This window comes from Lolium rigidum, chromosome 6 (genome assembly GCF_022539505.1).
Source record: "Lolium rigidum isolate FL_2022 chromosome 6, APGP_CSIRO_Lrig_0.1, whole genome shotgun sequence".
NCBI classification, from domain to species: domain Eukaryota; kingdom Viridiplantae; phylum Streptophyta; class Magnoliopsida; order Poales; family Poaceae; genus Lolium; species Lolium rigidum.
Genome location: NC_061513.1, coordinates 333,108,130 through 333,121,641, shown reverse-complemented (window position 1 = coordinate 333,121,641; position 13,512 = coordinate 333,108,130). Strand labels below are relative to the sequence as shown.

General features: G+C 44.4%; 2 protein-coding genes across 4 annotated transcripts; both read right to left on the bottom strand.

Moving 5' to 3' along the window:
* Positions 1–214: 214 nt before the first annotated feature.
* On the bottom strand, positions 215–9,090 carry LOC124659483 (putative F-box protein At5g14160). Of its 3 annotated transcripts, none has more exons than XM_047197349.1 (3): positions 8,845–9,090; positions 8,043–8,187; positions 215–1,422 (listed from the first exon to the last, which is right to left on the bottom strand). In XM_047197349.1, the coding sequence occupies exons 2-3, from the start codon at positions 8,060–8,062 to the stop codon at positions 387–389; spliced, it is 1,056 nt and encodes a 351-aa protein (XP_047053305.1). In that variant the 5' UTR covers positions 8,063–8,187; positions 8,845–9,090; the 3' UTR covers positions 215–386. The 3 variants fall into 3 exon arrangements, with proteins under 3 accessions (XP_047053305.1, XP_047053304.1, XP_047053306.1); XM_047197348.1 differs by lacking the exons at positions 8,043–8,187; positions 8,845–9,090 and adding exons at positions 2,317–2,463; positions 3,819–3,924; XM_047197350.1 differs by lacking the exon at positions 8,043–8,187.
* Positions 5,746–7,995, bottom strand: LOC124659482. Its single transcript, XM_047197346.1, has one exon. It carries the CDS (start codon positions 7,167–7,169, stop codon positions 5,769–5,771), a length of 1,401 nt encoding a protein of 466 aa, XP_047053302.1. The 5' UTR covers positions 7,170–7,995; the 3' UTR covers positions 5,746–5,768.
* Positions 9,091–13,512: the final 4,422 nt, after the last annotated feature.

The following is a 13,512-nucleotide window of genomic DNA, read 5'->3' as shown; positions in this document are numbered from 1 at the left end:
AGTTGACTCGAGCTAATAAACACATGTTTCTCTCAAAATCTCGGTTGAGATGAGAATTTCTGAGTTGCCCCAGGCTACCAAACAATCCGTTACACTTCTGAATTCTGAGCAAAGTCTCAGCTTAGCCAGAGGGAGATTTGTCGCCAAAAATTGTACTGTTCACGTGCAAGATAGAATGGCAAAGACCATATACGTGATGTAATACAGTGCCAACTTTATCTGAAAACACAAACTGCATATACAGCGAGCATGCAACCAACGAGCTGTTCAAACTTCAGGCAGCTGGTTCTGCCACAAAAGTGCCACGAATACGTTCATTACTTAGTTAGGGAAATTCAGGGATTTAGCGATCAACTATAGGATATAGGCACACGGCTGCTTCTACCTCATTTCAGTGAAGGTATGAACCATAAGAATGCGTCCTGTCGTGGGAGCGCCGGAGTTTCGAGGCCTTGTATGAGCTCCTTGGTCCCATGCTCGAGGTTGAACGCACACAGGTTCTTGTAGTTGTCGATGAAGTAGACGCAGTTCGCCTTGAGGCTCAGATGGTCCTTGGTCGGGAAACAGAACGAGTTGTGGTGGCTGACGAACAAAGCGAACTCCCCAATGTCTTCGGTCCTCTCGAATGAAGATGTCTCTCTGTTCAGGATCCACGCCGCAAACTTGTTCTGAGATTGGCGCTTAACCTTCACGAGATCACCAGCTGGGGTCTCCACCAGACAGTTAAATTTCCGCTGGGCGAGGCTAGGATGCATATATGGATCAACAAGCGGGCCGTCTGCATCCGGCCATGAACGGGGTGGCTCTGCCCACACCTCGATAGTGCCATATATGTCGATGGTGTAAAGTTGCCTTCTGTGCTTGAAAATATCAATTAGGATATGTTTGGAATCAACAAATGACCAGCTTCTGCTTCCTTTGCGTGTCACCTTATATCCTTTTCGATTGCCATAGACAATAGCAACACTGAAGTTGCTCTCACTCATGTCAAGCAACACCGCCTTGGAGAAGTGCTCGCGTCCGAGTGGGGGCAGTTCGAACTGACCGCCGCTGATGGGATTAACCAACTGGATGGTTCCCTGGTTCAGGTTGAAGAAGACAAGCCAGCCATGGGAAGAACCAACAGGAGTCCACACGGAGCCAAAGATCGTGGCAGTACTCAGGATACGGATGGTTTCATTCTTTCTTTCAGGTATACTGAAAAATTTAGCATCCTCAAGCGTCTTTGTGGGGAGCATCAGCCATGGGTCTACCCTTGGATCATTGGATACATCCCTGCAGACACAGACACGGTTCCACGACGTGCATACTGCGCGGAATCTGATATAGTCAGGGATGGCAAGCTTCCTTACAATTGAACCAACAATATCAGTCTGAAGATTAGCCCAATCAGCCATCCTAGCAGAATTAACTTCCGGAAGCCTGAAAAAATAGCTGTGTATCAGCAGACATCATGCATCTATGAAACCAAATAGCAAAGACATCAAATTCTACCATAATTTCACAAAAAATAAAGAGGCCAAATATGTCTACAAAAATGCATCTAGGGCTCCAGGCCACCTAGGAGTTGAGAAACACCTTCTGACATGTACACCAAAAGGTTAGATGCATCTAGTGGAAATCAAACTAAACGCCACGCTTTTTTATTCTGGGTTGCGATCAAGAAAAAATAAGAAAAAAGACAGCTAAGTTCAATAATGAAAACTGAAAACCTGAATACTGGTGAAACAAGTTGTAATGCCGCATAGGCTTTAGCAAAACATCAAGTAACTTTGATAACTATTCACTTGAAATGCTCTTTCACCAGACCAGCTAACAGGTAGTATCATCTGGAACAGTATCAAGAAGGATGACTGCTAAGGATCTCAATTTTGCTTGATATAGCCGATTAAATATCATCCAGTAAACTGATCTTACAAAACTAAAATCTAAGGACCAAAATGAGCCAAGTTAAAAATAGTGAACAAAAATAGAAAAATAATACGTACACCATTTTCAGACAATCATTCTCATCAAGCAGATTAAACAGCATAGAGCAAAAGCTTGGGCGAAAACATGACTAGCCCACAGCTATGTTGGTGACAAGCTTCATACATAACTTAACTATGTGAATACACCCATTGACAGTGCCGAAGCATATGGTAAAAGACCATTTTCAGACCGTCATTCTTATGAAGAATATTAAACGCATAGAGCTCAAGTCTGTATGAAACATGACTAACCCATAATTATGTTGGTGGCAAGTTTAATACATAGCTAAACTATGTGAACACACCCATCGGCAGCGCCGAAGCATATGGTAAGGAATCATAGTACCTTGACACCTTTGCAGACATGCTACTTATTACCAATTCAGCTGTTGCAGGTATCAAAACTCAACTGCTGTAGCATGACAGCAGCATCATAGATTGAAACTTCAACAGATTGAAGAGGGGGAACATGGCCTGGTGCCTTGTAGCATAACTGATGACAAGACACCAACACGTATTAAACAGGATTAAGTAATTGGCCCCTGAAACAAACTCCAAAAAAAAGGAGAACCTTCGTTCTACGTGTTGCAAGGTTTGATAACAATTTAGGCTGCTTGTGCGCTGGGAGGGAAAGGTAGCCCATATGTAAAACATTTCCATACAAAACTGAAGTGAGTGTGCATGTACATATGTAATTGCAACCCTGCGACACTAGGAGAAATAATCTGAATGACCAAATTGTCGACCTCGTTTCTAATATTTTGCATCACTAGAGTGTGCAAGACTGTCTGCAAGGCCAAAGTGGTAGCCCATGCGTAAAACTCGAATGTCAAATAGGTACAGTCTAACTGTTGGAGCTGCATCTCGCAGCCCCATCTTCTTCTCCTTCTCTACCTCTCTTGTGTCTCTCACACAGAATGGAGAAACTCAGAAACACACGCACACAGACTCACCAAGGAGGGAAAACAATGGCTTTGCCACACGCATTTGTTTCCTTGGTATCACATAGAGAATACATTGTTGCTCTGCCCACTTGCCTCTTCATCAACACAATGCAAACTATATATACAAGTGCAAACACCTGACAGTATGCAGCGCCACTAGTGCCACTACTAGCACACGACCAGAACAACTCGTATGGCCACCTAGAATCACTCCACGATCCACACATCACTCAGCCCTCCACCATGCATGCTCTAAGACCTATTCTTCTGCTAGTAACAACTCAAACATGCAGCAGCTAACAAACTGAACTAACTTCCTTACTCACTCGACTAACTGAACATGGACAGCTCATGCATCTGGTTCGCCGTGCAACGGCTTCACACGGCGACACCCGCATCGCACGTCACGTTGGCATCTCACCTGCACTCTTTCCATCCCAAACCTGTAGCTTATACGCACCGCGCATACAGCCACATGTCTTCCTTGGACAGCTTAGCCTAACAATCAACCTACACGCAAACCTAGAATACGTATGCAAATACGTGAATCAAGATTAATCCTAACACTAACTGATGAAAGAATACACACGGGACGAATGAACAAGCAGCTAGAGATGCAATATTTACTACACGTCCAGTACATAACTAGGCTGCTCCATCTTTACTCTCAGGTAAGAAAAGAAAAGATGCCACGGAATCTATAACCCCCAAACCCTACCAAAACCCCTCAATCGAGGCGCCACTCCACCCCGCCAGTAAAATTACCTATCAGAACCGCACGACCTGGGATCAATCCTTGAATATACAGATAAATCCCAAATCAAACGCACGACCCCCCAACAAGAAATTGAGATCGAGTGGTCAAACCAATAAACACGGTACGCGTATAGGAGCTAGGGCTCACCTCTTCTCCGTGAGAAACCGGAAATTCGGCCTACACAACGAGGTCCTGGATCTCTCCTCCGGGCCGGCGTCGGTGACGTCGGAGAGGAATCGAGCGGCGGCGGGTAGGGTTTGACGGCGGCTTCGATCCGAACTGCGGCGGCGCGATTCAGTGCAGGGATCGCGCGGAGAGGGAGTAGAAGAAGCACGTCTGTCGCAACCGCCGGCGGCGACCTTCGCCGCCGTCACCGGTGCGGGTGCGCCGTGGGGGCGAGCAGAGAAATTGGGGAGCCGGGGTGGGAGGAAGAGGGAGGTCGGACGGAGCTGCCGATATGGGAGGGATGACGTGGCACGTGCTTCCGTGGGATGTCTATCATAGTTTGCATCGAACGCATTTTTTAAGGATGTTTCTTTGAGAATGGAATATTTCTTTCTTTTTTAGCTAGGGCTAAGTGGAGGTCGTTTTTTAGCCTCTGAAAATTTGAATTCAAAATTTTCAAAAGAAAAAAGAAAAAAACAATTCGTTGAAAATATTAGTATAAATTATCAGAATGAAATATGTTGCATTTTTGGGCTCAGCGAAAATAATAAATCTTGGTTTCGGCGCAAGTGAATAGTAATGAACGGTACGCCAGTATCTCTATTTTGTCATTTTATGATTGTTTTTACTGAGAGCTAAATATAATGTACTTCGTTCTGAAAATTTACACTAACAGAATACAATATTGTCTCCGGGTTTAAAAAAATCTTTGAAAAAAAAAGTTTTCAAGTTTCAAAACGAAAAAAAATGATTACATGTAACCTGGGCTACACTTGGGGTTTCCTGTTTCTTTGTATTTCAAAGACATTTTGTTATCTCTCCATTCCTGATTAGCTGATGCAGTTTCGATCAAATTTAATCTCATATATGTATATTTACACATTTTTTAGTGTGTATATTCGCTCATTTTAAAATAAAGCTACATTAAGTAATTTGGAACGGAAGAGGTACTATTTCTCAGTTGCCTGAAAATATGGTAATTTTCAGTCACCTAAAAAATGATTAATCAATTAGCTAGACAAATAAAGACATGTCCATTCGTGCCTATACAAACGAGTGGCATTCGCTATCCAGCGACGTGCTCTCACTTTATGGCGCACTCGACAAACCACATCTTCGTCGAGTCTGGTGTTGACCAAGACTTGAGTGGCTTTAGGCAGCGTCGTCATCGATTTATAGGATACTCTGTTACACGACGATGTGGAAGATGACCCGAAATCATGACGCGAGCGGGCATCATGGATGACAGTGGGCACAAATGTATGTGGGCTCGAAGCTTTTCCGAGTTATCAGGCACGGACAGACGGACGTATATCAGTGACTCAAAGTCAAGTACTCCCTCCGTCCCAGTTCGCAAGGCAAAGTTTTCAAATATCTTGGCCCAAGGTGAATTCCCATTGGCTCTAAATTTGCACGTTAAAACATGCAAAAACTTTGCCTTTCACATGCATGGAGTACTAGTCCGCGGTGGTTTCACATACATGGAGTACTAGTGCGTGGTGGGAGATGAAAAGATGAGTGTTTGCATGCAAAAATAAATTAGTTTACTCCCACATTAAATGCAAAATGTGCCTAGGAGGTGAGAGATTTTGGGACAAATATTTTTTGGGAATTTGCCTTGCGAACTGGGACGGAGGGAGTACAAGATATCAAACTACAGATTATAGTCACCCTGATGAACTGTTGATAAAACGGCAAATCTGGATATGCCGTACTCCCTGCGTCTCATGAAACTTGTCTAAAATTTGACAAAATTTAGAGATACATCCAAATTTTGTCAAAACTAAGATAACTATTTTAGGACGGAGGGAGTATAACAGCACAGGCAAACTGCATATACCATACAACGCAACCGATGAGCTGTTCAAGTTCAGGCAGCTGGTTTCGCGACAAAAGTTCCAAGGGGCTATTTTTACCTTTGCACGCGTTCCCTCATTTCAGTGAAGGGGTGAACCATAAGAATGAATGTACTCCTGGGCGCCCCAGCAAGTACATGTCTTGCTGATTATGCGCACCGAGTGTTTCGAGGGCTTCCACGAGCTCCTTCGTCCCATGCTCGAGGTTGAACGCGCACAGGTTCTTGTAGCTGTCGATGAAGTAGACGTGGTTCGACTTCACATTCGGATGGTCCTTAGTCAGGAGACAGAACGAGCTGTAGCGGCTGACAAACAGCCCGAATTCCCCAATGTCATTAGTCCTCTCGAAGGAAGATGTCCCCTTGTTCAGGATCCACACCGCAAACTTGCTCTCAGATTGACGCTTAACCTTCATGAGATCACCAGCTGGGGTCTCCACCAGACAGTTTAATTGATTTGGATCCACCAGCGGATCCACCAGCTCCAAGTCGTCATACAGATATGGAATACCCATTGGGTCATCCTCATCCGGGCCGAAGTTGTGATGCAGATTTGGATACACCAGCGGGCCCTCCTCGTCCAGCTCGAAGTTGTCATGCAGATATGGGCCCCCCATCAGGTCGTCCTCATCCGGCGCGAAGTTGTGATGCAGATTTGGACCCAACAGCAAGCCATCCTCATCCGGGCCGTCCTCATCCGGCTGGTCCTCCATCCAGTTGTCATACACATATTGATCCCATATCGGGTAATCCTCATCCGGCGCAAAGTTGTGATGCAGATTTGGATCCACCAGCAGGCCATCCTCATCCGGCCATGCACTGGGTGGCTCTGCCCACAGCTCGACCGTACCATATATGTCAATGGTGTAAAGTTGACTTCTGTGCTTGAAGACATCTATCAGGACGTGTTTTGAATCAACAGATGACCAGCCTTTGCTTCCTTTGCATGTCACTTTGTATCCTTTTTGGTCGCCATAGATGACAGCAACGCTGAAGTTACTCTCACTCATGTCAAGCAACACGGCTTTGGAGAACGGCTTGCATCCGACTGGGGGGAGTTGGAACTGAGCACTGCTGATTGGATTAACCAGCTGGATGGTTCCCAGAGTCGGGTTGAAGAAGACAAGCCAACCATTGGAGGAACCAACAGGAGTCCACGCGGAGCCACAGATCGTGGCAATACTCAGGATGCGTATGGTTTCATTCTTTCTTTCAGGTATGCTGAAAAATTTAGCATCCTCGAGCATCTTTGTGGGGAGCATCAGCCATGGGTCTACCCTTGGATTGTTGGATACATCCCTGCAGGCACAGACACGGTTCCACGAGGTGCATACGGCACGGAATCTGATATAGTCAGGGATGGCAAGCTTCCTTATGATTGTACCAACAATATCAGTCTGAAGATTAGCCCAATCAGCCATCCTAGCAGAATTGACTTCCGGAAGCCTGAAAAATAGATGAGCATCAGTGCACATCATGCATCTATGACAACAAATAGCAAAGACATCTAACTTCTACCAGCAAGTTTTTGAAATAATTCAAATCGCCAAATATGTCCATAAAAGGTGCATCCAGAACACCTGGAAGTTGAAAAACACTCAAAAGGTCATACTATACAGGTACATCTAGTGGAAATCAATCAAAATGCCACTCTCATTTTTCCTAGGTTGTGATTAAAGAAAATAAAAACTGAAAACCTTAGTACTGGTGAAGCAAGTTATGCTGCCTTACAGGCTTCAGCAAAACATCGAGCAACTTTGATAACGAATCACAACAAATGCTCTTTCACCATCTACCAAAAAAAAAAGTTCTTTCACCAGACTAGCTAACACAGAGTAGCAACAGGAACAGTATCAACCAGAGAAGGTTGATAATGATCAAAATGTTGCTTGATGAGATAATATTACAGTTCGATATACTTGATTAAATATCATCCGGTCAATTGACCTTACAAAACTAATCTCAAGGACAAAAATGAGCCGAATTAAAATTTGTCAACAAAGCAAAAAAAAATGTATAATGTACATTATTTTCAGGCCATCACTCTCATCAAGCAGATTAAACGCCATAGAGCTAAAGGCAGGACAAAAACATAGCAAGTCGATTACTATGCTAGTGACAAGCTTCATACATAATTTAACTACTATGTGAATACCCATCGACGGTGCCAAAGGATATGGTAAGTGACCATTTTCAGACCATTCTTATGAAGAAGATTAAACGCATAGAGCTCAAGACTGTATGAAACATGACTAACCCATAATTATGTTGGTGGCAACTTTCATACCTAACTTAACTATGTGAATACACCCATCGACAGTGCCAAAGCATATGGTAAGTGATCATAGTACCTTGACACCTTTGCAGACATCCTACTTATTACAAATTCAGCAGTTGCAGGGATCAGAACTCAACTACAGTAGCATGACGGCCTCATAAATCAAAACTTCAACAAATTGAAGAGGGGGTGACATGCCCTGGTGCCTTGTAGCCTAACTGAAGACAAGATACCAAAACGTATTAAACAGTGTCGAGTAATTCATCAGTGAACCTCCAAATTCAAAATCAAGGAGAACCTGTGTTGTGAGGTTTAATAATAATTTAGGCTGCACTGCTAGGAAAAGGTAGCCTGAAGCGAGTGTGCATGTGCATAGGTAATTGCAACCCTGCAGCACTAGCAGAAAAAATCTAAATTTACCAAATTGTCTACCTCGTTTCTAATATCTTGCATCATTAGAGTACGCAAGACTGTCTGCAAGGCCAAAGTGGTAGCCCATGCGTACAGCTCGAGTTACAGCCTAACTGATGAAAGAGTACACACAGGAAGAATGAACCAGGAAGTCAGAGATGGACAACCATAGTCGCTAGCGCTAGTACGCCATACCAAAAGATGCGCGGAATCGAACAGCCAAATCTATCGACGGACAGAGAAAATACTATAACCCACAAACCCTATCAAAACCCTGCAATCAAGGGCGTACTGATTTGGCAAGTAAAAATTACCTACGAGAACCATACGACCTCGGGTCGGTCCTTCAATCGACACCTAACCCCAAATCAAACGCATAGCTCCCACCCAGAAATTGAAATCGACCGGTCAAACCGTGAACGGCGCGCCTTAAGGAGGATCTCGGGATCGAACAAAGGCCTCACCTCTTCTCCGTGATCATTTGGAAATCCGGCCTACGCAGCGCGGCCCTAGATCTCTCCTCCGGGCCGCCGTCGCCGATGTCGATGTCGATGTCGGAGAGGAAACGAGCGGCGACGGCTAGGGTTTGCGGCGGCGGCTTCGATCCGGACTGCGGCGGCGCGATTCAGTGCAGGGATCGCGCCGAGAGGGTGTCACAGGACCACGTATGTCGCAATCGCTGGTGGTGAAGGGCGCCGCCGGCACCGGTGTGGGTGCTCTGTGCGCGGCCGAGGCGTGGAGAGAAAATGGGGAGCCGGTGGTTGGGAGAAGGAGGACGGACGGGGGTATGGGAGGGATGACGTGGCACGGTGCTTCCACTGGAATGCATATCTGGCCATGGGCAGCCCGGCCCGGGCCCGGCCCGAAAATCCTGGGCTGGGTTGGGCTAGTCTTGCACCTTGGGCCGGGCCTGGGCCTCAATTTACAGGCTGCAGCAATAGTCGGGCCGGGCTCGGGCCTCAATTTATAGCCCGAATGTAGCCCGGCCCGGCCCGACAACACTATATTTTGTGCAAATCTGTGATGCCTCGCCCGCAAATCCCACCTACAGCCGCCATATAAAAACCCCCGCAGCCTCACAGAGCCACGGGACACAACCCTAGCTACATAAATCCCATCCCCATCTCACAGTCGATGGCGGCGACGCAAACACTCCACCCTCCACTCGAGTTCTCGACTCATCTCCCCCGCGTTCCTGTCGTGGTGGTGCTCGTCGGCCACCGGCCGCCGCAATCGTCCGCCCGTGCATCTTGGCCTGTCATCCGCACCCGTACACAGATGCCGCCGTCCACCCGTGCTTGCTGTGCAGATTTCCTCGCGGCGTTCCCGAATCAGAGCCTTGTTCTCAAGTTGGATTGCATCCAGCGCGGCTGTGTTGAAGCATAGTCAAGGGCTCACGCATCCAGATTCACCTAGTTTAGTCTATTCTACTAGCTTTTTTTTGAGAAACACAATACAAACGCAGACGCTTATATACACGCGCATACACTCACCCCTATGAACGCACACACGCACACCCTACCCCTATGAGCACCTCCGGAAGAATGAGCCGGCGGATTGGATCTTGAAATTGACGAAGTCACCACGAGCGCCTCGTCGTCGACGGGAACGTCGCCTCCCACTGAATGAATATTCCGCCTTTATGAGACACACAGATGTCAAACCTGTGGTTTGAACTCTGGTGGGATGGGGTACAACCATCCTCCTAACCACCCAACCTCAGGTTCGTTTTCTCCCTGCACTTCTTTTAGTTCAAGTAGATCTATTGATGTGAGGAAACAAGGTCACGTGGATGTTTCTCTTATGTATTTGTATATATGGAACTCAAATGGATCTGTACAAATTCGCATCGGACAATCCCTATGTTTGATTTCTCTTTTTTCTCTCTTAATTTCGTACAAGTTTCTTCTGTAATGCAAGTTATGCAACAACAGAGCCTTTTTTCCCCCATATTTTACTGGGATATCATCAGGTTCGGCCGTCGGGCCGGGCCTCGGGCTGTTGTGCTTTGCCCTCGGGCCGGGCTCGGGCCTAGAAAACACATAATTTCTCCGGGTCGGGCCGGGCTTGGGCCTAACCTTTACATGTTGGGCTTTTATTGGCCCGGCCCGAAGCCCGGCTCGGCCCGAGATATGCCCAGCCCTGATCGCATGGAACTTATTTTATATTTCAAAACATTTTTTACCGATGGATTATGCATTGAACTCATTTTATATTTTTTTGAAGGTATTGAACTAATTTTATATGTGTGTCAAAAAAAACTCATTTTATATTTCAAAACATTATTTTACCGATGGATTATGGGCCACCAACTAGAGGATACATTGACTAGAGCGGGCAATTGCATGCACTATGCAGTTTAATCACAAGACCGATTTCTTGGGACAGATTATATAATTATATTTAACACATCACCTCATCTTTTTTCTTAATCTCGCACGGTTCTTAAACGTGTGTCTTTTGTTTTTTTAGGATGATCGTAAATATTTATTTTTAATACTATGTTGGCTAGGATTTAGATCCAGACCCTGCAGGTCGAATTGCATGTACTAGACGGATCAACAAAAAAAAGATATATTAAAAGAGACTGAGCAATTATATTCGATATAGAGGGCATTAGAACATGGTTTGCTGGTGCATTTTACAAATAGACCTTGTAGAGTAATTAAATTGGGCAACTAATCCTTCTCAAAACTTTGGTATCTTTCCTTGCCTTCTCATCTCCTGTACATGTGTATCAACCCATTGAGCTGCAAGTTAGGGTTAGAGAAATTTGCTCCATGCCCTCATGTACCACTTACATCTCCAACCTCTCCCTCTCTCTTGTACCTAGTTGCATCATTACTGAAACAACAACACCCATCCTCTGAAACCGTCGTGCCTAGCAAAATCGTCAATGCTAAGGAGTTTTGTTTTATGGAATCTCTCTTTTGTTTAAATTGAGATCATACTGAATGATGTTATTGCTTGTGAAGTTGCAGAGATTTCGATTAAGAAATGCACTATCTGTTGAAGCATTAATACGATAATATCTCTTGGCTTTATGCCATCTGCCCAAAATCTAACCACTAATTCTCTTCGAAAGAGATATAGATGGTTGATACGTTGCAAATGTATCTATCATTTTTTATGCTCCATGCTTGTTTTACACCAATTTCTATATGTTTTGTTTACACTTCGTTGTATTTTTATGCATTTTCTGGAACTAATCTATAAACAAGATGTCACAGTGTCAGTTCCTATTTTCTGTTGTTTTTGTATTTCAGAAAAGTTGTACATGAAATATTCTCGAAATTGGATGAAGCTAAAGTTCCTATTTTACTGTCACGAAGATGGATTCCAAAGGGGAGACGGAGAACAGCCAGGAGGTGGCCACACCACCCCTAGGTGCGGCCCACCCCCTGGTCGCGCCTATGTATGGTGTGGGCCCCTCGAGCGTCCAACGTCCTCACCTTTTCGCCTATAAATTCACATCCTCAGGAAAAACCTAAACACCCGAGCCACCATCCATGAAAAGTTCCGTAGCCGCCACCATCATCGACCCTAGTTCGGGAGGGTTCTGAACCTCTTCCTGGCACCCTACCGGAGAGGAAGATCATTACCGGAGGCATCTTCATCACCATGCTCGCCTCTGAAAATGCCTACTCTTTATGCTTCATGTTTAGATCTTGTGAGCTGCCTATCGTGATCAAGATCATCTTTATGTTATGCTACATGTTGTGTTTGCTAGGATCCGATGAATATTGAATACTATGGTTGAGTTGATTATAGATATGTTTATATGTTATTTGTGATCTTTCATTCTCTCCGTTGCTAGTATATGCTCTAGCCAAGTATGTGCTTGTGACTCCAAGAGGGAGTATTTATGCTCGATAGTGGGTTCATGCCTCTAGTAATCTGGGAGAGTGACAATAACTCCTAAGGTTGTAGATGTGATGTTGCTACTAGGCAGAAAACAACAATGCTTTATCCAAGGATAATTCTATTGTTTACTTTACACACTTTACTTAATGCAATAATCTGTTGCTTCCAACTTAATACACAAAGTTGTTCGGATGATATCCTGAGGGTGGATTACTATTCATAGATGCAGTTGGATTGCGGTCTATGGATCTTGTTTGTATTGCCCAAATGAATCTCATAGTAATCATATTGTCATATATGGTCTTTATTCTGTCAATTGCCCAGCTGTAATTTGTTTACCCATCATGTTATTTATCTTTCTGGAGAAACACCACTAGTGAACTGTGGACCCCGGTCCTTTCTTTTACACCGATCTCACTGGTTTTGCTGAAAACAAAGGATTAGACATATAGTACGGAAAGAGATGTTTGTTTGCAGTGAAATAAAGAGATCATACTCATACACTGATTACTAGAGGCATGAACCCACTATCATACTCATACAGTGAAATAAAGAGATGTTTATTTTGCTGAAAACAAAGGATCTCACTGGTTTTGCTGAAAACAAAGGATCATACTCATACACTGTAAGTTCTGGCAAAGTATTTTGGTTGTGTTGTGTTTAGGTTCCACGTTGTTGTTGACAACGGTAGTGCGCCCTGCCAAAGCCAACCAGCAACATCTTCAAAAGTGATATATTTCTCCTACTGGCCGATTAAACCTTGGTTTTTTACTGAGGGAAAACTTATTGTTGTGCCCATCATACCTTCCTCTTGGGGTTCCTAACTGCGTGCTCTACACAACATCAAGCTCTTTTCTGCCGCCGTTGCCGGGGAACTGAAGAAAAAGTTACACCACAGATATCGCCAACTCCCACGGCAACTGCAAGATTTTTTCTGGCGTCGTTGCCGGGGAGAAAGAGGATTTCTGCAAGGGGAGTCTCTCATCGCCAATCTCTTTAGTTTGTTTTTTTCTTAGTTTATTTTACTTTGTCTTGTTTGCTTCTTTTTATCAAAAACACAAAAAAATTAGTTTCTATTATAGTTTTTATTTTTGTTGCTCTGTTTTAATCTTGCTAAAATGAGTAATCCTGAGAACACTAAGTTGTGTGACTTTACTAGCACAAACAACAATGATTTAATTTGTACACCTATTGCTCCACCATCTCCTGAACCAGCTTTCTATGAAATTAAACCTGCTTTGTTAAATTTTGTTATGAGGGAGCAATTT

What these genes read in the sequence shown, in the direction of transcription:
- LOC124659483 (XM_047197349.1), bottom strand. Translation starts at nt 8,062, where the DNA reads ATGTCTGCAAAGGTGTCAAG. An exon ending in ATGTCTGCAAAGGTGTCAAG is followed by an intron (nt 1,423 to 8,042) that starts GTACTATGATCA and finishes CTATTTTTTCAG; the next exon opens with GCTTCCGGAAGTTAATTCTG.
- LOC124659482 (XM_047197346.1), bottom strand. Translation starts at nt 7,169, where the DNA reads ATGATGTGCACTGATGCTCATCTATTTTTCAGGCTTCCGGAAGTCAAT.